Consider the following 24,253-nt stretch of genomic DNA (forward strand, 5'->3'; position numbering starts at 1 on the left):
GTTTAAAGATGACTGGGAGCCATCTTACACACTCGCTTTACACCCCTAAATATATGCCACAACTCTACACCTAAAACTCACAAATTTAAACCCACAGAGAGCTATTCTCAGCCACATTAGGTGAGTACATATAAAGTCAAATTGATGTGTATTACGGCAATGTTGAGTGCGATTTGACCTCGGTTTGTGTGGTTCTTTATGGCGACGTGTTTACGTACTCCTTTCTATCTTGGCTCAGTTTCAGCTTTTAGGTAATCGCTTAAGACGGCGGTAAGTGTTATTTAACTGTGTATAATGGTTTAGGATATTAATATTAGCTGGTTTGACCGTTCATTGCGAATATCTGCTAGATTTAATGCGCGTGCGGCCTGTGTGTGTATTCGCGAGCTGTGACGTGAGATAACCAGCTCGAGCAATGCGAGATTATTTTCCCCGCACCGTTCAACTAGTTAATTCTCGAAAAAAACAAAACGTATCGAAACGGGCTTATTTGTTAAATTTATTATTTAGTTGTACTTCTCAGTTCAAAATGGGACGAACATCGTGCCGTCCACTTTAGCTGCGTAGCTCACGTTAGCGTTAGCTTCGTGCCTGCGAAATTCACGTTGTGTGGAAACAAGACCGTAAACTATATTATCACTATGGAAAGACAACTATATTATACTGCATAGTAATTTGTTTTCTGTCTTTTTAAATTATTTCTTTCAGACCTTCGATTAACCGTATCTTGAGCTAAACCGCATTTGCGGTGTCTTTTTAAATGTAACCAGATTTCACAGCTGCACCGGGTACACAGCAAAATTATCAATACCGTTATATTATTATTAAAGTATTAATTTGAGTTCTTAAAATAAATAAGGGCAAATTATTACACCCCACATAGGTCTGTCGTGTTGACATTGTGCTATCTGCTGCTGTTAGATTAGATGTGGCATTTAATTGACACTAAAGTTTGATATTGTATACAAGTTTGTCGAAAATGTGCATGTCGTCTTGGGTTACCACGGTGTTACCGGTTTTACTCGGTGCAACGGACAACACCGTTGTGAAATGTTATACCGGGCAAAAGGGGGAAATATTATGAATGGAACTTCCAATATCAATACAATAGCCTTAAAGAAAAGTTGCCTAATAAAGCATTTGCGACCCATGATAAATGACCCTAAATAATGCATTGAAAGCCAGATGTTCTTTTCCAACTCATCAAATGACAATCAGCGAAGTACACACACTGACAGAAGACGTTTAATTGCAGGTAGCGAATATAATGTGCATGGTAAGACATCTCTGATTCAGAATGACACCAGTAATCCTGTTAAACGCAGACACGTGCATGAAGAAACACTTTATTATTTTATTATTATTAACAGATGACAGAAAAGCCATCTATGTGCATGTCTGACGTGCTGTTTGTTCGGAGGCGTGCAGTCTCGTGGAACACAGGCATGTAAAGGGTTCTTTTATTCTTCTGAAAACATTTAGCAAGAATAATGTATAGAATAGTGTAGTCTGAGTGCTACAAATGACCTCAGACATCAGAGGTGCTTTGAGTTCAGTTCGCTTTATTTCCACAGAGCAACTCGTTGTGAGAGCAACTCTGCAGGGTCACTTTATATATAGCCTATACATCTGTGATTTAAATCATACAATAATACAAACCCATTCACCACCTTTACTTTTGGTTTTTAGATCAAAATTTGTATTAGTAATTTTCTGCCTGTTGTCATTTGGATACTTGTGTGATTGGTAAATAGAAAGGTGATTTATATTAATTTGACCACTTTATTTTAATTGCTTTTTCATTTAGTTTGACGTGCAATTTGAATTTAGATATGCCTTTTGGTTTAAATTTAAATTATGACATTTTCAATGCAAAATCACTAAAGTATGAATTTTCACCGATCCCTCAGCTGGGGGGTTGACGATGTGATTGGATTAAAAAAAAAACAAAAAAAAAACAAAATGTAAACAAAAATATTGTGAACGCAGAAGAAAATAATGACGAGGCAGCGGTTTGGGAGATGCCTTTCTCTACTCTTGCGTGCTCTCCATTTCATTGGCTTTTGTCATTGCCGCTCGCTCAAAGGTTTTATATTCCACTCTCTGAGCAAATAGATAGAACAATGCATACAGGATGCTTGATACATTTCTGAAGCAACAACTGTGCTGTTTAAACCACTTTACTATCACCTATGCAGGTGAGGAGAGAAGCTGCACTCTCATAGAAGCAGATATATCTCTCATCCTGCACCAGCAACTTCCATTTGTGCTTAAATGAATATCATGGCATAGATTAATTTAAAATAATTAAATACTATTAAATGATTTACAATGCTTGAATCAAAATTCGATTCAAGGCTCGATTCAAATATAATCAGTTGAAGTAATAGTATTCAGTGTGTTTTGATGGAGAACCAATATTTTTCTTTTTTTTTTGTGCTTCTACCTTTTGGTTCTAAAGAAAGAAACTGAGATACTCTTAAACTATAGAACCATTTTTTTAATCTTGTGTATGTTCCATGTTTTGTTCACAGCTCATACTGAATGTAAAAGACCAGTTTATGTAATGACTCATTCTGATTTTTAAAACGGCTGTTAAATAAAAAGCTGAAAGGGGGAAAAATAGAGTAGAAAATTAATTGAAGAAACTGAGAAAATATTTAAGGACAAGATGCATCCGAGAATTGTTTTAAATTGAATCGTTACCTTTTGAGTTGTTATCGAATCGTGAAGATTCACACCTAGTTAATGCATCCTACAAATTCAGCTTCTAGTAAGAAAATAAAAAAATATTGTAAATAGTAGTTGTATAGTAATACTTATCATTCTGAAAAGGCATATACAAGGCATTTAATTAATGTTAACTAAATGTAAGAGCAACATTTTAAAATTGGACATTTTGTTGTTTTATGCACTTATGGTTTAAGCCCCACCCAGATTCGGTTCTATCCTAATACAGAGAGACACGGATACATAATTTTGTCATAAACGGGTACAAATACAGAATGGCTTTGCTGCACCCCATAGTACCACTTAGCATCCACTAAAGTTAGTTGGTTTGAACGTGAACACTGCACCGTCTAATGTCTTCCTTCTTGGGACTGTTTTTGACAGCTTTGTTATAAATTATTTTGGGTGTTTGAACAGCCTTGTCACCTCTGCCAGAGTAAGGCCTTTTCTCATGTGTTCTAAATGTTTTGTCTGTTGGGCTAAATATTTTTACTGCTGCGAATCTACAATGTCCCTTATGCACAAGTTGACTTTAGTGGTCGATCAATATGTGTTTCTCATTTGCCTAGATCCAAATATATAGGGAATAATATAGTGCCGTATCAGTTGTATTAGTATGTACAATGAGCGCATTAACAACCGTGTTTTTTGACTATACATGTACACAAAACATTGTCATCATAAAGCAAAGGCAGGAAACGGCTTTAATTTTCAATTTACTTCCATTCAAACGCATCCGGAGACCGGAAACACAAGCTTATTCGACTACATTTTGTACAGTTAAAGTTTGGCTAACTTTGGCCTGCGAATCCGTATGAGCGGAGAACGTGACCAATAGAAGATTGAAAAGGCACATGCTGCGCACTGGCTCAAAAGAATACATTGGCCATTTCAAAGCTGCATGTTTTATTGTTGCTGGAATGTAGACTATATATTTTAAATTATTATTTTCTTGCACCGGAACAGGGTTCTCACGCATCCTGGAAAACATCGAATTTTGCAATGCAGTTTTCCAGTGATGGAAAATTAGAAAAATACCTAACTGTCCTGGAAAAATAATGGAAAAATATTAATATAACCATTCGAATCTGTTGCTAGCAAGGTTTCCGTTAAAAGCACAAAAACATGGTAAAGATCTGACTGAATGGAGTCAAATACAGAAATTTGTATAGTGCATAGTTTCACTGCTTGCGGCTGCGCATTGTGAAACAACATCAGCGGTTAAGGGCGCTTGCACCCTCATGATTGATTACAGCAGCAGCCAATCATGATGCAACCGAGACAGTTCTCTTGATTGGTTACAGCTATAACCAATTGCGTGCTTTGCTTCAGCAGCGCATGCAAAGAAGTGCCATTCGTGAAATTTTTCATAAACTGAATGACCTGGTATTTGGACGGACCGACTGAATGAGAGGGGCGTGATGTTTGTTTACTTCAACATCGGCATGTGAGTCTACCTTGTTCATCATGGAAAGAAAAGGGTGGAAGAGCTATTAATGTGTAAAAGTGACAATTTCTGCACGTTGAGGGGATGTCACGTGACTTGTGTCAGTGCTGCCGAATACATTTTAGTCTATGAAGTGACGTGTCAGCACAACCTCTGCTCCAGCTTCACACCAATTTGTGCCTCACAAATTATGTCTTTGAGAGTACAACGCTACTTAAGTATTTTAAAATGGTTGACATTTTTGAAGAGATGATGAATGTCTCATAATTTCCCTCTTCATCCTTCTGACGTACAATCCCCTTTGAACTCTGCGCATTAGCAGCATTCTCTGACGCAGCATAAACTAGTCGGTGTGGAGGAAAAAAGCACTGCTTGACGCTGGTGTTTAGCGGAGCTTTGATGCCTCAACTCGTGATCTAATGACGAAGGGACCTCAATGAAACTCAAAATTATTGTTACGCTATTGTCTTTTCTGATAAGTAATGTTCAGCAGTTTAAATACTGTATGAAAATGCAGTACATCTGCTTTATTTTTATAATGCTTAAACATTCTACTAAAGATTTGACATGCAAATTTTGATAATGTAGAAGGCAAGAATGTTATTGATACTAATTAGACTATTATTGTTGTCGTTTTTTTTTTGAAGTCATGCTCAGCCGTTCACAAACTGAGTGGAAATTATAGATCTGCTTTGTTCTTATAATGCTTAAATACTATAATGTCTCTTGGCAGATTTCGGTCATGAACACTTCAAATGATTCAATGACTTGCTCATAGCACATTAGACTTTCATTTGTTGCCACCTAGTGGCGTCTCCAGAAGGGGGTCACTAAACTAATCCATTACACTGTGACTCAATATTTGTTCCTGGGTAGTGTTATTTCTTAATTACTTATGCCTCAAAAGTATAGAAAATGGCTATTATTCCAAAGATAGCAGGGAAACTTGGTAAAACCGCCTCAAAGCCATCAGGAATGCCACCATTTTGAAGTCCCCTATGACCTCCCAGCCATACTCCTCGTAATGCAATACTTGATATGTATCCATTTAGTGGGCTTAAGGCCCCTGTATTTATACCATTTATATTACTGGAAAGTTCTAGAAGTTACTCCCAAGTTTACTCTGCACTGAATCTGGAATGTTTTGGAAAATGGGTAAATTTCAAAAAATCAATGTCCTGGTCACAAAAGCAAAGTTTGTGGGGAATAATAGCCATTTTCTATACCTTTTGAGGCATAAGCAATTAGGAAAAACACTTGCTACCCAGGAACCTTAATAAATAAATGCGTTACACTGCGTTTTTGAATCTGAACATATTTGTGAGACAGAAGCAAGCCACACCAAATTTTTTTTTTTTTGGTAAATTTGGTGCTTTTAGATTATTATATATAAAAAACAAAATAACCCCAGAAAACATGTTCATGGATTAGTGATTGTCTCAACTTTTTGGACCCTCATGAGTTTGCATCCCTGTGAGTTATTAACTTTATTGATGACAGTCGGACCACCTAATTTATATTAAAAAAAAATGAATATGTATATAATATCTATCACTGGGTTTGTAGCGTGATGATTCAACCTTAACATCTCGGAATGTGAATACATTTTCAGTAATTCAACGATCGGAGTCATCTTCCATGGTTACAACATTTAGTATGCAGAAAAAATGGAATCTATTCATTCCCTGACATTCTGCGGTTTAAATATTTGCATACTTACATAAAAAAAACAAACTGAAAAATAAAAGCTAAAACACGTGTTATTACATACATTTTACACTTGTTGGGTGCTTAAAATGTCCTGGAAAATTGTGGCTTGAAAAGGGTGGGAACCCTCAGAAGCCTTTCCTGCGCAACAACATATCCTGGTCTTTCATTGGCTTGTGCTCAAAACATGGTGTGACTGCCCCTTAACTCTTTCCCCGCCAGCGTTTTTTAAAAAAAAGTTGCCAGCCACCACGAGGGTTTTGGACGATTTTCGCTAAATTTTAATGGCCCGCAGAATATTTTCTTCCATGAATATATGAAGATGCTATATATCACAATAAAGATCTGGCCTCTGCTTTTAGGCAAAAAAAAAAAACAATTTTATTTTATCTTCATTTGTTCTTTTATTGCGACTTGAACAGAGGTAGGTTTTGTCAAAAAACATTTCAGACAAAAAGCTGAGAAAAAGGCATGTTTATGTCTGATATATTGAGCTTCTCATACTCCACTTCTTCATGTTTGAGACGATCGCAGTCTGTTTCTTTGATCAAAGAGTTGCGTACTCTTTCAAAACATGTGCAGGGGTCTTCCTTACCATATAACACCTAAAACACGGAAACCCGGAAAATTCCGTGTTTGGCGGGGAAAGGGTTAAGGTGTTTACGTGCTATGTTAATTTGGGGTAATGGGCAAAAATCTACCTCTGTCTATCAGTTTATTCTTAAGTGGGTTGTGACCATGCATCGATAAAGGAAATCCATTAATGCGTTAATTTAATTAAAATGACGACACTCTTTATTGGCCTTCTAAGCCTAATCTGTGTAAGGACGTTAAAGTAAACATGCTTATCAATTACACTCTAAAGTTCCTGACAACAGAGATTCTCTATCCACTGGTGGCTAGCTTTGTTATTTTGTGTGTGTGTGTGTGTGTGTGTGTGTGAATTTACACAAGTGGACACTAACATTTTAATCTGCTGAGCAAACACCTTTTTTCTTTCAGTGCTTAATATCTCAAAGTGCCTTAATATCGTCCGAGTAATCTGTTTGAGCATGTGCAGTCCAGATCTTCCTGTTGAATAATGTAAATGTGCATCATTAATAGCACACCTGCTTAATCATCACTTTCATTTGTCACTTTCTGTGGTTTTAATTGACATTTTGAAGAAGCTATTTCTCCATAATATGCCAATAACATGATCACTTGGATCATGCAACTGCAATTCCCAAGCTGTGGGACTCGCTCCAAGATAGCCTACAAGCATTTGATTCAATTAGGCTATTCCAAAGCACACCTATTTACTTTGTAAATGTTTATGTGCATGTGTGTTCTGTAAAGCACCATGTAAACGCAAAGATATAGCATCTTTTTAAACTAAGTTTTTACTTTCTCACACAGGTGGAAAACCTTTTGAAATTGTTGTTGTCGATGCATAGATGAGAAAGGAATGGACAGAAAAATAGAAAAGACTTGCAGTAGCTTCCTGGACCCTGGTCTTTGAAACTTTTGCAAAGGAGGGATTCCTTGATTCGTGGAAGGATAATTGAAGCTATTCTTCCTGCTTCTAAAATCTGTGACCAGTTGCTTGAGTGACGTTCATATTAAAATGTTCCACAAGAGACTTTCATATTGAGGAACAAGGAACTGCTTGAAAATATTGCTTTAAATTTTGTTGTGTGCTTTGGATGCTGTGGGAAGAGCAACTGGTAAGTTGTTTTGCAAGCCCATCAGGATAAAGTTATCTCCATTGTTATTGTTGCTCACTGTTTGGAAGAGAGAATATTAAAAGTCATGAGTACCGCAAGAATGGAGAATCCAGTGATTCTGGGACTGTCGAATCAGAATGGCCAAATGCGAGGCTCTGTAAAGCCAGCAGGGGGCCCTGGAGGTGGTGGAGGTGGGTCCCAAACAATGCAGCCTGCCCAGGTAAAGGCCCCCAGTACAGTCATCAATGGCAACTCCTTGCCAGCACCCACAGCCAACACCATTATCAAGTAAGTCCTGGCAATAGAAGTGCATGTCGGACAATAAGTGCTAAGATGATTGGCATAATTTGGTGTATATTATTTCTGTAAGGGCTGGGGATGACTGGAAGAAGAATCTAAAGCTTCCTCCAAAGGATTTGCGCATGAGAACTTCAGTAAGTAGATATAAACATGATCTGATGATAGCTTATGAAATGGAATCCTTTTAAAGTTCTCGTTGCTGTCTGGAGCTAATGCGTTTGTGAAATTCACAGGATGTGACGTCGACCAAGGGAAACGAGTTTGAAGATTACTGCCTGAAACGAGAGCTTCTTATGGGCATCTTTGAAATGGGCTGGGAAAAACCATCACCTATACAGGTAAGAGGAAAAAACATTTTTGAACACATTTATACCACTTACAAGTATATAGACTTTGGTGGCCAAAGAGGTAAAATATGCTTTGAGAGAGCTATCCTTTGCATAAACTGTGTACAAAATAATATGTAAATGCGCTCATCAATTATTCCGTTCACTAAACAAATCTGACAACTAAAATTCTCCATACATTGACAAAGCTGTTGTTTGGTTTTTGCAATTTACACAAGGGGAACTAAAATTTTATTGGCCAAGCAAATGCTCTTTCGATGCCTAATATCTCTAAATGTCCTAATATCAGCCGAATAAATGCTATATGACTGATCACTCTATATTAGAGATCCTTGCAGCAGTCAATGGGGGGGAAAAAAAAAAACTCCCCTACACTGCCTTGCCAAAAAAAAGTTGCATACTCTAAATATTTTATTGGACTGCCTTTAGCTTTATGGCATGCATTCGTCATGGCATTGTTTCAACCTTATGCAAAGTCACAACATTCATATCCATCAGAGTTGCATTCATTTTTGGCCGAGAGCTTGTATTGATGAAGGGAGAGTTGTTTGGGTTCAGAAGAACTGTATTTGTCGACTGGAGTCATGTAGAATTTGATTCACCCTAAATATGCATTTTGGACCATTCATTTGCATTGTCTAAAGGAGGAGGCCTGAAATTAAATCTTAAATTCTGTTTTGAAGAAACTCTGCTACACCTTGGATGGCCTCTAAATGTATCAAATTTTCATTTTTGGGTGAACCTTCAACCCAATTAATGATTTCAGCAATCTCCTTAGTTTTCTTGCGGGCCAATAATATTTACCTTCTGAAACATCTTTTTCATGACCACTGGATATGTCTTCCGACATGGTGGTTTAAGAAACGAGAAGCTATACTCAGCATCAGTTAGGGTTAAAATAATTGTTGCCAGCTGAAACGCATTCACTGTAATAATCTAATCAATAATTTTCTGCTTGTTTAAATCCAAACAGATTTATTTTTTTTTTTGGTGGGGGGGGCAGTGTATTTGATGCTGTAAAAAGGGGTGGTTCAGCAAAAACAAATATTCTCTCGTGGCCCCAGACTGTGACTAAAATTGTCACAAATGCGACAATTTAACATTTAGTCGCCATTGGCGACAGTCGGATTGTGTGCATTCATATGCGGTTTCATCAGATGATATCTTGTGAATTATTTAATATATTTTAGAGCATGCACAATCAGTGTGTCTCACGCCGCTTTTCACCAGTTCTGTTTCTGGCGAGCTCTTTGCATGCAACAACAAACCCAGCACGAGAGAGTCGTGAACAAATTACTCTTTTGAACCAGGTCTTTTTCATGAATCAACTGAAAAGAACTGTTTGAGCTCAGGATCTCAGGTTAGCAGTTTGAATCTGATTCACTTTCTCAGCGAATCAGCCGTCACTGTCCTCGCATCTGGTAGTGCAGACATCTCAAAATATGAGTCCCCATATGAGTGCATTTTGGGCTGCTTTATAATAAAAAGTCCTGTATTGTGTACCACTTTTTTTTCTTCTTGTAATTATTGATTGGGACTGGACTAGCACTATAAACTGCATCTGGGATTTCTTTCAATTTGCACTCTTGTAGTCTGTGTCAGGGCCATCCAGTAACGGTAAAAGTCTAGGGCAATATTTTAATGCACATCACGCAGACATGAGATCACGCTTTTGACACTTATGACAATTGAGGGACTTTTACGCAACTATTACACAAGGTGCAAACCTTAATGCTCGAGAAGGCAAGTTGCAACTATATTCATAAGATACTTTTATGTAGCTTCTGAAGAGCAGTACAAAAAAATCTAATTTGTATAAATTATGAAAGGGGTGTGAACGTTTGAGACAAAAGGGAATGCAAACTTCTCAATATATTCTGTTCATTAAACCTCAGATTAGTGGGATTTCAGCTGTCTTCGGCTTTCTATCTTGTTTCTGAACAACAACAATCTAAATCGAGCAATTCTGTTCTTTGGTGACTCAAAACAGCCATTTGGCTCAAGTCATTTCTTTTTAGTCTGGAGCCCTGCTCTCATTTACTCAATTTGTATGACGTCAGCAGAACACAGTGGAAAAGCTAAGCAGACAAACCTTGTTTCTGAGTTTAGAAATGTGCAATTTAAACGTTTATTTCTCTTAGATAAACTGACTTTAGACTGTTCAGAAATGGATCATTTTCAATGTGACCATTCAGTATCGCCTTTATGACGGAAGTCTGTGTTTAATCAGGCCCATCTGATCGTTACTGTGTTCCCACTCATTCCTGCAGGAGGAGAGCATTCCCATTGCGTTGTCTGGGAGGGACATTCTGGCCAGAGCCAAGAATGGAACAGGAAAAAGTGGCGCCTACCTCATTCCCTTACTTGAACGCATTGACCTGAAGAAAGACAGCATACAAGGTAACTGGATTTGCCTGACCTAACTAATGGAGAGATGTTGGGTTTGGCATCTTCAAGATGATAACAGACTAGCGGTGTTTACATTTTTATATCATGAATTTTCACTTTCTTAAGCTTCATGCACTAAGCATCTGAATACTTATAACTTTTGCAGCATTGGTCATTGTGCCCACTAGAGAACTGGCTCTACAGGTGAGTCAGATATGTATCCAGGTCAGCAAACACATGGGTGGGGTCAAGGTCATGGCAACTACAGGTGGAACCAACCTCCGTGATGACATCATGAGACTCGACGAAACGGGTATGTGGAATTAATATTGGTGGTAGGGGTTTGGGAATTATTTTAGCTGTTTTATTCTGTACAATAGCCTTTGACTCATGGATTATAATTGTCCCTTTTGTGTAGTGCATGTTGTCATTGCCACTCCAGGAAGAATTTTAGACCTCATCAAAAAGGGAGTGGCCAAAGTCAGCCTAGTACAGATGATCGTGTTGGATGAGGTGTGTGAACTAAAACCTTTTTAATTGGCTTGTAATTAATGAAATATGGTTGCAGTTACACAAAGTACTTCAGTACTTGTGGTATGACAATTGCATATAAAGTTTAAAAAAAATAAAATGTAATGTATTACCCATGTGTTGCTGAGTAGGCAGATAAGCTGCTGTCACAGGACTTTGTTAAGATGATGGAGGAACTTTTGAGCTGCTTGGCCAAGCAAAGGCAAATTCTACTGTACTCTGCCACCTTCCCCCTGAGTGTGCAGAAGTTCATGGTAAGCCCACTGATTCAGATAGAAGTGATTTTGTTTTTATACTAATCCTATGCTGCAGTAATTGTACAACTGCCATTTTTACTGGTTGTAAAAATCAACTCGTCGTTTAATAGCACCACAGTGCTTACAATAGGCAAGCCTATTCTGCATAGGCCAATAGTTGACCCTGCCTGCATATATGGTGGGGAAAAGAAAGTGTTTTACCATCTAAACAATTAAACATCACCTTTTTAATTGTATGTTTGCTTTATTTTAAAGCCAAATGGTGCCATGTTAATTTTATGTGAAACATCTGTGGTGTTCTCTGTGTTCGGAAAGTATGACTAATTCTATGCTCTTGTTCCCCTTAAATATAGAACTCCCATCTGCAGAAACCCTATGAGATAAACCTGATGGAGGAGCTGACCCTGAAGGGGGTTACCCAGTATTACGCCTATGTGACTGAAAGGCAGAAAGTCCATTGCCTTAATACACTCTTTTCCAGGGTAAAGTCCTTTTTGGCTTTTTGCATGGCACACTTTTACAGCTTTTCATACCTGTATTTTAGATGTCTTTTGAACTCTAGACTACAAAATTGTAAAATCAGTTTTTGATGTTTTTTGTGTTGTAAATGTTTTTGTTTTCAGCTCCAGATCAATCAATCTATAATCTTCTGCAATTCATCCCAGCGAGTGGAGCTCCTGGCCAAGAAGATCTCTCAGTTGGGATACTCTTGTTTCTACATTCACGCCAAGATGAGACAGGTGGGTGTAAAAGGTGCCTGCCGTGTTGACACATTTCTGTTGGCAGAATTCTGTAAAAGAGCAAACATTTGAATATTCTAGAATATATAAGAACTATAATTTCCATTGTTTTGGACTGGTAAATCTTACATTTTAACAATCCAGAATTTCAACATTAAGTATTTTTCTTGTCCTTGCATATTATATTTTGCTAATTCATGTTTTCACTTTTATTTTAGGAACACCGAAACAGAGTGTTCCATGATTTCAGAAACGGCTTATGTCGAAATCTCGTCTGCACTGGTAAGGGCAGTTGGCAGTCTTTGTCAGAGTAGCTGCTTCTGTTTTGCGTTTTTTTTGCCTTCATTAATATAGGCACTGTCTCTGCATATTTTATTGGATTGTGCTTGTTTGTCAGCCAAATAAAATTCTCAATCAAAATTACAAAGTCAGACCAGAATTAAGTTTATTAAACTAGATTATAAAAATTATATTTTGGTTTCAACCATATTATTGTACCTGGTTTTCAAACAAACAATCACTTAAATTAAAACAGAATTTGATTCCTAAACCATGTTTTGAAAAATTGGACAGTGTAATTTTGCCCCTTAAGTTCTTGTAAATAAAGCAATTTGCTGCACCTTTACTTTCAATCACCATTTATTTTGTGATCACTTGAAATGTTTCTGTGTAGATCTCTTCACAAGAGGAATTGATATACAAGCTGTGAATGTTGTGATCAACTTTGATTTTCCCAAACTTGGGGAGACATACCTCCATCGCATTGGCAGATCTGGTGAGTAGTAAACTCTCGGTGATCTGAGCATCCCATCACGCACAAACTTCCATGTGATTTGGCTTTGAGCGATGTTTGGTAAGCCGAGTTTTGATAAGGCAATAAATAGTGTTCATAACATTTGCCTTCTCCCCACAGGTCGATTCGGGCACTTGGGACTTGCCATTAACTTGATCACATATGATGACCGCTTTAACCTGAAAGGTATTGAAGAACAGCTGGGTACTGAGATAAAGCCCATTCCCAGCAGTATTGACAAAAGTCTATATGTGGCCGAGTACCACAGTGAGAGTGGCGAGGAGGTTAAACTGTGAGCAAAAGAGGTGAGTTCAGTCAAGACTATAGCTAAAAATACAAGCTTCAGTGCACGAAACCTTTGTAGAGAATTTTATTGTTTTAAAGGTCTTTTCCTTAATGTTACATGTTTCACTGAGCTTGTTTGCATGTACGATCTAACTCCAATAATGCTAAACTTGACTGTGTGATCCTATCAACCCCTTAAACTGTGTTTTCTTATTGGGGTAAAATCATAAACTGCTTAACCCTTTTAAGCTCGGTTGGGCTCTGCAGAGAATTCAAAATATTAATAACTGCAGTCTTGACCAACACAAAATGGGCATCGTTTGAGAGTTTAGAAGCTCAACTTTACAATGTATGCAGGCATTATGACCAAAATTGAACAAGTGCTTTGAAATTTGCAGACAAATCAGAACTGTTATGTTTGAATAGTTGATTTAATAACTTTGGACTTCAAAACAATTTTGTAATCTGTAAAAAACATAAAACTGATCAAATAGCCTTATGTCGTTGGAAAGCTCTCAAAGAGTAGAATATAACCAGCCCATTTGTTTTACACAGGAAAAAATATATAGCGAGTAATGGCTAAGTATGTCTTTGACATGCCTGTTACGTGTAAACCGATGTTGCTTATGCCGCATTTTCACTTTTTCTTCACAAAAAATAAGCAGAACATAAAATCGCATAGCATTACTTGGAGGCGATTATCTTTTAAAACAAGCCCATACGCGTGATCATTAGATAATCCACATGAATCACAATGTGCTATCTGGCTAAAAACATGTTCGCTTATTGGAAATGTAGTACTGCAACCAGAGGTGGAAGTCATCCAAATATGGCAGAGAGGATCGTTCACTCTAATTACAAATGGTCACCAGGAGATGGCACCAAGTACATGATACGGTCTCAATGGCTCAAATGACACCGTATGGAACTGAATGAGATCTCAATACTTATGGCTTCATGCTTTGAGAGTACCTTTAGTCATTGTTGTATTTGCATGTATAATTGGTTCTTATGTACAATTGTTTTATTAGTTTGGAGAGGCTTTTGGATACTAGGATAAGTTATTTTTGTAGTGCTTTTAACTTTTGCTTTGTATCAAAACAATTAGTTACATTTGACGTGATTGGGAACAAAACAAGCAGTTTTTTGGAGCTAACTCGATTTCCACCATGAGATAGAAATGGAGATATATGTATGTCAAATCGGATTTTTTTTTTTTTGTTTGTTTTTGCCGTTTCTTAGGCTGTGTTTCAGAATTTATCATCTATATCATGAAAATATTTGACATTTTTCTTAAAACAAAACTCAAGCCTTAATTTTGGGTATGCCACTGAAACGGGAAATCTTAAGAACTTAAAGTGTAAAACAACCTGAGGCCTATACCATGAAGCCTGTTTTGGTGGCTAGCCTGGTAAGTTTTAGTTTGCGTCAACTAGGTTTTAGGTACCATGAAGGCTGGTCGTCTTTTAGCAGTGTTCATAGCCATAGCACTACTTGGCTAACCATCTCTATGGCAAGTTTATTCTGGGTAACAGATTGCTAACTGATACTGACCAACCAGCTGTGAGTAAAGCGACGTCTCGGATGCAATCAAGTCACTCCAGTGTCTCACTTTAAGCAACTTTTACAATTCCTAAAAATCGAGACTCTGTGGTATATTATGATAGTCTAAATATACATTTTTGGCAGATGGAGACTTGTATTTTAAATTCATTTACCTACTACTCTAGCCATGAAATAAAAAAAAAATATCCATATGATAGACTATTCGATCTATAAAACGGCTTGTAAAATGGATTAATATAATACCTGCCATTAGTGATCAATTTGAATATTTTAAAAGCTTAATCTCTTCACAAAATAGCTAAAGGGATGAATGTTACGCAAATCTCTTTCACAGGCTAGAGGAAAAGTTTCACTTGAAGTTTTTTTATTTTGTAAAATTAATAAGCTTGTGTGCTTGTTGTGGAGCTATAGGAATTCACATACGGATTGATATATCAGCTGTTATGTTTTTCTCACATTTCAGTATTTGATTCCAGAAGTCCTGTTTAGCTCATTCATCAGTAGGGCTGGGTATCGATTTAGATTTTCGATACGATACCTTGAATTCAATACCGGTTCCTAAACGATACTTTTTCCGATTCTTTTGGTTAAAAAAAAAAAAAAACACAAACCGCTTCGTCATATTACCGCTGGTTGGACGCTAGGTGGTACTATGGAATAATTTTCGGTAAACATGTTTGGGGTTAATCTTACACAAAGCATCACCTTGAAAATAAAGTTTGAACTTTTTATTTTAACAAAGTTTAAATGAAACTGGGGGGGGGGGGAATGAGTGCATTTTAAAATGCGTGTTCAACTTTTTTAAAGATGGCTTTACAACAGTTGGGAACATCTCTTTGGCAAAGAAGCTTCATCCGTGCATTGTCTTCCAGTCGGGTATTTCGTTATCCAGGAAAATGTATTGTATGTGTGAATACATTTTAGGACCCTCCTTCACTATTCTATATATATTATATTATATAAAATTTTCACCTAAAGGATTATTAGGAACACCTGTTCAATTTCTCAATGCAATTTATCTAATCAACCAGTCACATGGCAGTTGCTTCAATGCATTTAGGGGTGTGGTCCTGGTCAAGACAATCTCCTGAACTCCAAACTGAATATCAGAATGGGAAAGAAAGGTGATTTAAGCAATTTTGAGCGTGGCATGGTTGTTGGTGCCAGACGGGCCGGTCTGAGTATTTCAATCTGCTCAGTTACTGGGATTTTCACGCACAACCATTTCTAGGGTTTGCAAAGAATGGTGTGAAAAGGAAAAACATCCAGTATGCGGCAGTCCTGTGGGCGAAAATGCCTTGTTGATGCTAGAGGTCAGAGGAGAATGGGCCGACTGATTCAAGCTGATAGAAGAGCAACTTTGACTGAAATAACCACTCGTTACAACCGAGGTATGCAGCAAAGCATTTGTGAAGCCACAACACGCACAACCTTGAGGTGGATGGGCTACAACAGCAGAAGACCCCACCGGGTACCACTCATCTCCACTACAAATAGGAAAAAGAGGCTACAATTTGCAAGAGCTCACCAAAATTGGACAGTTGAAGACTGGAAAAATGTGCCTGGTCTGATGAGTCTCGATTTCTGTTGAGACATTCAGATGGTAGAGTCAGAATTTGGCGTAAACAGAATGAGAACATGGACCCATCGTGCCTTGTTACCACTATGCAGGCTGGTGGTGGTGGTGTAATGGTGTGGGGGATGTTTTCTTGGCACCCTTTAGGCCCCTTAGTGCCAATTGGGCATCGTTTAAATGCCACGGCCTACCTGAGCATTGTTTCTGACCATGTCCATCCCTTTATGGCCACCATGTGTCCATCCCTTTATGGCCACCATGTACCCATCCTCTGATGGCTACTTCCAGCAGGATAATGCACCATGTCACAAAGCTCGAATCATTTCAAATTGGTTTCTTGAACATGACAATGAGTTCACTGTACTAAAATGGCCCCCCACAGTCACCAGATCTCAACCCAATAGAGCATCTTTGGGATGTGGTGGAACGGGAGCTTCGTGCCCTGGATGTGCATCCCACAAATCTCCATCAACTGCAAGATGCTGTCCTACCAATATGGGCCAACATTTCTAAAGAATGCTTTCAGCACCTTGTTGAATCAATGCCACGTAGAATTAAGGCAGTTCTGAAGGCGAAAGGGGGTCAAACACAGTATTAGTATGGTGTTCCTAATAATCCTTTAGGTGTGTTTGTATATATGTATGTGTATATAATATATATATGTATCTCTCTCCAATTACATCGGAAACCTTGGGGCTGAGGGATTGGTGAATATTTTTGCTTTATTGATTTTTGCATTGAAGATTACATTTTATTTAAACGAGAAACTTATCAAATACATTTCTAAATTCAAATTGCACTCCAAATGAAATGAAAAAGCAAATAAAGTGATAAAATAATATATATATATACTTAACCACCTTTCCATTTACCGTCAGGCAAGAATCATCTAAACATTCAGGTGGAAACTTGCATGCACAAATGAAGACACAAAAACTGTTATAAATGTAAAAATGACAATTATAATGATGATAATCACTGAAATATAAATCATGATTTGAGGTGAAAGTGTGTTTTGTATTATTTGATACATTTTGTATTTTACAGGTCTGCAGAGTTGCGTTCACAAAGTGAACTGAACTCAAAGCACCTCCTGAACTGAGATGTCGGAGGTCATTTGCAGCACGCATATATAAAAATCAGAAGGCAGAAACAAAGTATGAGATCCTTAGATGCACGTGTTCCACGAGACCGCATGCCTCTGTATCAGCGCGTCATGCCCATTTACGGCTTTTCTGTCATCTGTGCTTAATGGTGTTTCTTGAAACGTGCGTCTACGGGCAAATTATTTGTTATTCATTTGCTAAGTCTAATAATAATAATAATAATAATAATAATAATAATAATGGGAAAACGAGCGAAATATCATCATGACATGGTCAAAGGCATCAGCTATTGGCTATCACTCTGACCATCATTGATCCAGACGTCGTCGTCTGTTGGCAAAACCCTAATGTGCGTTTCTATCTATAAATTAACAATGTTCAGACCGTCTCTTGCTGGTTTTTCTAACACATTCAGGATCATTACCGCTTTTCCTGGCGTCGCTGTGGCTCGCTTCATGTGTGCTCTTGTAAAAATGATATTTTAAAGGCTCATTATTACATTGGATAAAAGCGTCTAACAAATGAATGTCAAAGCGACTTACAAAAGAGGAAAACAAACAAATCGTCTTAAGGAGACTTTTCTATGAAAAGTGCCATACTAAGTTTCACTGGCAGGAGTGTAGATCTGCATAAATTATTTTAGGTATGCTGGAGCAGACCCAGTGACTGTATGCCAGCATCAGAGCCTTGAATTTAATACGTGCATCAACCGGCAGCCATTAGAGAGAGACGAAGAGTGGTGTAACATGCACTCTTTGTGCTGCTGCATTCTGGATCATTTGCAGAGGTCTAATAGCACATGCAGGAAGGCCTGCAATGGGAGCGTTAGTTGTCTAGTTATGACAAGTGACTAAAGCAGTTGTGTGACATGTTCAGAGATGAAGAGTCTTATCTTCCTGATATTGTAGAGTGTAAATCTACATGATCTTGCAGTCTTTGAGATGTGGTATGTGAAATTTAGCTTCTTATCTATGGTTACCCCTAGATTCCTGATCGTTTTGGAAGGCGACACTGTAGTTGAACCCAGCCGGGTTGGCTGGAAAGACAAGGAGTTTGGTCTTTGCTGGGTTGAGTTGCAAGTGGTGTTCCTTCATCCAGGCTGAGATGTCTGCCAGGCAGGCAGCGATTCGAGCAGTCACTGTGGTGTCGTTGGGCTGAAAAGACGAGTAGTAGTATTTCTCTGTAATGTAGAACAGCGTTAGCAATGTTACTGATAACATTCATTCTCAGCCCTGGAACTCAAACTATTTTCTGATATCAGCACTTTTAGATTTGGGCACATCTAGCATGCTACATGCTTATCACTGACGTTGACGAGATTGTTTAATCGAGTATCGAAAAATGTCTTGTCGTTCGGTTCCAAATTTCGATACCTAAGGGATTAGAGGCAATTCTTTCGGTGCCTAAAATGTATCTAACTGAATCCCCAGCCCTATTCATCAGCCGTGGGTTTTTTCACGATGCCACTGCGATCTCTTGGGCAGTGTAAACTTGTTATAGAAATTAAAAATTAAAACAATTTCTTGTGCTGTGTAAATTTTTTTAATGAACCGCCTTTAGCCAGGAGAGCGTAAAAGACTCTCGTAAATACATATCTCTCTCTCTCTCCACGTGTCACACGATTGGCTGTTTGCTGCAAACATCCCTCATTCTTGTTCAAAGCTTAAGTTGATGAGCAGCACTGTGGTACCAATTAACCCTGTTTGGTTTTGTCAACTCAACCAATCCTGCAACCCTGAGTTTAAAATTGGGCAATGTGCACGTGTTGTGCTTATTTTCATTTTAATGTCAACCTGACTTGTGCAAAACATCCAGTAATGCAAGAAAGCCAAATGTATCTTACCCCGATAAAGGAAAACCATTTAAACACATTTTGCATGTAAACACACTCAATGTCAAACTGCTATCAAACTGTTGACAAAGTTTGTTATCAAGATGATGTTTAAAAAGACTTTGTTTTCTCTCTCTGCCTCTTTCAGATCACCAATCCTTTGTCTGTCTCCCCCACCCACTGTGTCTATGGAATAGTTTCTTTCTTTTTTTTTTTCCTCAACTCTTCCATCTGTCTTCCTCTTTCCCCCACTTTTTTTTTTTTCTCGTCTGGTGCCACCGCAAGGAATGTGACGTTGCAACTGCCCAATAATCGTGAAGGACTTGTGGCCTAATACAGGACTGCTGCGCACTTTTTCCACCCTGAAGACTTTTAATCACTTAATGAGGAGGGAAAGAGGGGAAACGAGGATTTGAATTATCAGCAGAGGAAAAAGTGACTACTCATCGCCTGCAAGCACATCCTCAACCCGCACTCACACTATCCCTTTGCATCATGTTTCTAGTCATTTGAAACAAGTGCCTTAACAAGCAGTTTAACTTGTTCAAAAAGTAATAACCTGATTTTTCTTTTTGCCACTTTTTTTTTTTTTTTTTGAGACTAGATCATCTTGTTTTTCTCACTTTTGCATAGCTTTTCAGCTCCCCACCATTTTACATCAGTAGATCCATTTTGCAACTGCCACCTTTAGAGTTTTATGGCGATTTTATTACGAAGAACAGGATTTTGCAGCAAAAGAGTGGTGAGGCAGCATGTGTTATTGTGCGGCCTTTGGTGTACTTACTATGGCGTGAAGAAAAACCCCCTGGAGAACTGCGATATCGGTGACAAGCATAATTGCAAGGATATGAGGCTAATGTTCCTGTGGCAAGCTTTCAAAAGTCCTGCAAAGGCTCTCAATGGCTTTTTCCTTCAACTGCTCATGGAACATTCCATGCCTCTAGAGACCCATAATTCTTTCCCCCTCTGTCTTCAGTGGGCCAACACTAAGAGGGACTTGACCAGACTCAGACCAGCCTTTTCTTTTCTTTTCTTTTTTTATTGCAGTTTCACATTCTTAATGGGTAGGCACTCTGTCCTAAATGTGCCATTAATACAGATCTGGGCACATTGTAAACATTTTGTAAATACTTTATTTAGGGTTTTTTTTTTTTTTTTTAATGGATTGTTTTAAAATGAGCTAAAGAGGCTGAGTGACCATTAGAAGTTGTTGAAAAGATCTTTTAAATATTGGGTTCTGTCAGCACTGGATGGCACTATTTTGTTTGCATATCCCCACCCTCCAGTTGGGAAAGTAAAGCCAAGTTTATACAAATGCACCACCTTCAGAAAAATTGGACTTGTGTGTTTTCTTTTTTTTTTGTTTTCTTTTTTTTTTTTTTAAATCCCTAAAGAGTCTATTTGAGTATAAGCTTAAAGGCATTTTCCTCAAGAATATTGTTTGACCAGGTGGTGCAGTCGTTCAGATTTGCACTTGTGTGTTCTAAATTATTCAATCTCATTCGTTACCCAGTGTTGACAAGTTCCTGAAGTTGGTTGCTCAAATGGCCTTTAAGAATGAAAACATGAGGCTTATTAGCTTTCCAACCTTTTGCTTGTAAAACTAACTTGAGGCACTCTACTGGGTCCCCTAGCTGGGGTGACTTATCATAGAGGTAATTTAATATTTTCATCATGTAATAGTGCTACTCGCTGCAGTGCAGCTCAAATTGGCAATGTACAAAAAAAATATTGAATTTCTAAGCGAGATGTGTAGCTGTTACATGGGTTTGTGTTCCCTGCCATTGGCATTGGGACATGATGACTAAACAGACCATTGGGGGTGGGATGGATTGAAAGACTTTCCTCACTGGAAAAAGGAAACATGGACAAAAATCTAAAACAAACTGGATGCCAAGCATTCTAAACATTGGACTGACAATGTAGTGGCAAAGAGATCTAGTGCACAGTAAGTCAACTGGCCTTTTTGTAATAAGATGCTGCACAGACTTAACAGAATCTAAACCTTTGCAATGTGGGCTGCACTTAGTTTGAACTTTAGTTCAGGGGTTGGGCAATAATACGGGCTGCACTTGTGCTAAGGGCACTTTTTCTGTAAGAACAGAAGTGTTTAGACCGACCGGGAACATTTTTTTTCGGGGGGGGGGCGGGGCTTGGAAATACTGTGGCAGGGACATGGGTATTTCATGGGTGCTGATAACCAAATATTTTTTTTGCAGCAGCAGCAGAATATTTATCTCCCCCAAACACTAATAGCCTTTCAAGATTGAGTGAATTATTTTATTTTTTTGCTGGGGATTGACTTTGGCTTGTTTGAGACACTTTAGCCCTTCTGCTGCTTTTAGATAAGTTGGATGTTTTGACCCTTAAATGTTTGAGGGTTATATCTTTATGGGGTGGGTAGGAGTTGGGAGGGTTGCAATTTTGCCTTTTGGCACAGAATTGACCTGAAATTTATTTTACTTTATGCGGATTAACAGGTGTCCCCTTTTCAAAAATCAAATACAGGTGAGATGTTTCTTTTATAAATCGGATCGGCATTGTTTACTGGGAAGTGTCTCAATTAGAGTTTTTCCAAATACATTTAAGCTAAAGGTTGTATTTGAAGCATTAGTAGCAAAATTTAAAGTTACTGTGTTGTTTGGGACCCGCTTATCCTTTTCCAAAACTTGCAACACTTTCCCAGTAGCATTGCTTGAATCTAATCTTGTATGCTCTTCTCTATAGCACATTACCTCTCTGTGTGCACACAGATGCCCCACCTTTTAGTCATCTTGGTTTCTTTTGGGGCCATTTGATTGGGAGATCTGCTCTAGAGAGGAGCATACGAGTTAATGGGCTCTTTGGCAGCAGCCTTTTTTTTTTTTTTTTCTCAATCGCCACTTGCCGTGAAAATCACAGTTTGTTCATGACCTGTTGTAAACCAGCATGTGATTGGATGTGCTTGGCCTTTTCTGAAGTGGTTGGGGTTTTGGTTATCTTATTTTTAATTCATTACTTTAGAAGAATGAGGTGGAGAACATCTCGCCTGTTCCTGTTTAAAATCTAAAATAATTGATGTGTGCTAAAATATTCTCTCTTCAAAATCCACTCATTCTTCAGGTTTTGTTTTTAATTTATCTTTTTATTTTTGGGTGGGTGGGAAGGGTGTTTTGCTGCCCTGATGTATCTGTTTCTTAATTCTGGACACTTGGCCAGTTTACAATAATCAGCCTGTTCAGTCTTGCAGTGTTTGGATACATCAGTCTGGGGGTGGGGGGGTGGGTGGAGAGAATTGGGAATAAAAAAAATTGAAAAACAATTCCGGAGTTCTGGGTAAGGAAAATTCTATCTCTAAACTTTGCCCTTAGATTTGGGATTTTTTTTCTTTTCTTTCTTTAAGTGAACATCTGTTTGATATTGCATTTAAAAAAAAAAAAAAAAAAGACCAACCAAATTTATTCGAAATCAAAAGTTCATGTTTTTGTTTTGAAATTTGGCAATTTCAATTGGCATTGTTCTCAGTGATGCTACATTTTAAAGATTGAGGTTTTGTGATGTGTAAATGCAATGGTTAACATCTGTGATGGTTTTTGTTTGAAAATAAAGCTCACTGAAGTTCCACTTAAATGTGTTTTATTTTGTGTACTGTGCAAGATTGGAGGATGTCAGGAGTGTTCACACATGAAGGAAATTGTAAGGGCATACAAAACATTTCTATAACGTGTTTCTTCAACTGTGGGTGTTTTCAGCCCTGTGATTTTCTAGAAGGTTAAATTCTGTTAAATAATTTCTCACACTCCCCATTTTGTTGTAGCCTTGTTCCAGGCCCAGACTTGTAATATTAAAATTTTAAAATGTATCATTTAATTATAAATTAAATGTTTAAAACCATAGTTTAATTTTGTAATGGTCTTGCTAAGGCTAATTTCATATCTAATATTTTGTTTCCTAAATGTTTTTGCATAGTTTGGCAAAATTACAGCTTGATGTGGAAATGACATCCAATAGAAATATTCTGCTTGCAAGGGCTGTTTACCTTGATATTTAATTTGAATTGACTGGCCCACTAAGATTTTTAATAAGCCTCTCATATGGCATATCAAGATATTGCTTTAGAGTGTGTGTGTGTATATATATAATGATATGTATGGATTATTGAACTGCGCATAAACCGGAGTAGTGGGGGACCCACTTATATAAAAAAAAACACTATGTAATGAACCACTTGCTCCTATAACAAAATGGGTATAGTTTTAAATCTTAGAATCTGAATTTATAATGCATATAGTTGAATTCTTAAATAATGCTTTTTAATTTGTAGACATTAGTTTTGTTCTCATAATTTGTGCATTTGGTATCACAATTATATTAAGAGTCTGTAAAAACATACACGCGAGAGCCATGTGTTACTGTAGGAAATGTCGCGATTGGTAAAATGCAATGAGCAAATTAGTTCTCTTACGAGAGGTTCTCTCGTATTGCGTAAGCTAGCTTATGCTACGGGAAAGATTCATCTTTTCTGAGATATTGAAGCCAAAAAATTGATCTGCGATCTCTGCGAGGAGCTTCCGATGTCGACCCTGCGGGCTCGACTCGAAGCGCTCAGGACCGAAGCCGCCGCGCCGCGTTCCATTCAGCCGCGCAGTAAAGCGCTGCTCTCAAAGGCTGCCGGAACCAGTGGTAGAAGCGATTGCCTCGCCGGAGCCCCTCCTCGAGCATCGCCTTAACCCTCCCGCCCACCCGGACGCGCAGTTGCCGCCGAGCGGCTGCTCTGCTGCCATCTCGGATGAAGAAGCGGAGGATAAGGGCTGTTCCATCATGGCTTCGGACAGCGAGGAGTGGTCAGGCTCACACGCCTCCTCCTCGGCCCAGGAATCCAGCAGGACCCGCGCCGAGTCGAAGGGGAACTAACGCCTCCTCACACATGCCGTCGACCGCCTCGGCTCGAGTGGTCACCGCCC

General features: G+C 38.3%; 1 protein-coding gene across 1 annotated transcript; it reads left to right on the forward strand.

The window, feature by feature from the left end:
- On the forward strand, positions 1-22,910 carry LOC127661841 (probable ATP-dependent RNA helicase ddx6). Its single transcript, XM_052152768.1, has 14 exons — positions 1-120; positions 7,283-7,878; positions 7,961-8,024; positions 8,124-8,228; positions 10,508-10,637; positions 10,792-10,938; positions 11,044-11,138; positions 11,288-11,410; positions 11,767-11,895; positions 12,037-12,153; positions 12,372-12,435; positions 12,827-12,928; positions 13,067-13,251; positions 19,459-22,910. Exons 2-13 carry the CDS (start codon positions 7,676-7,678, stop codon positions 13,240-13,242), a joined length of 1,455 nt encoding a protein of 484 aa, XP_052008728.1. The 5' UTR covers positions 1-120; positions 7,283-7,675; the 3' UTR covers positions 13,243-13,251; positions 19,459-22,910.
- Positions 22,911-24,253: the final 1,343 nt, after the last annotated feature.

The sequence above is a fragment of the Xyrauchen texanus genome, chromosome 21 (genome assembly GCF_025860055.1).
Source record: "Xyrauchen texanus isolate HMW12.3.18 chromosome 21, RBS_HiC_50CHRs, whole genome shotgun sequence".
Classification (NCBI taxonomy): domain Eukaryota; kingdom Metazoa; phylum Chordata; class Actinopteri; order Cypriniformes; family Catostomidae; genus Xyrauchen; species Xyrauchen texanus.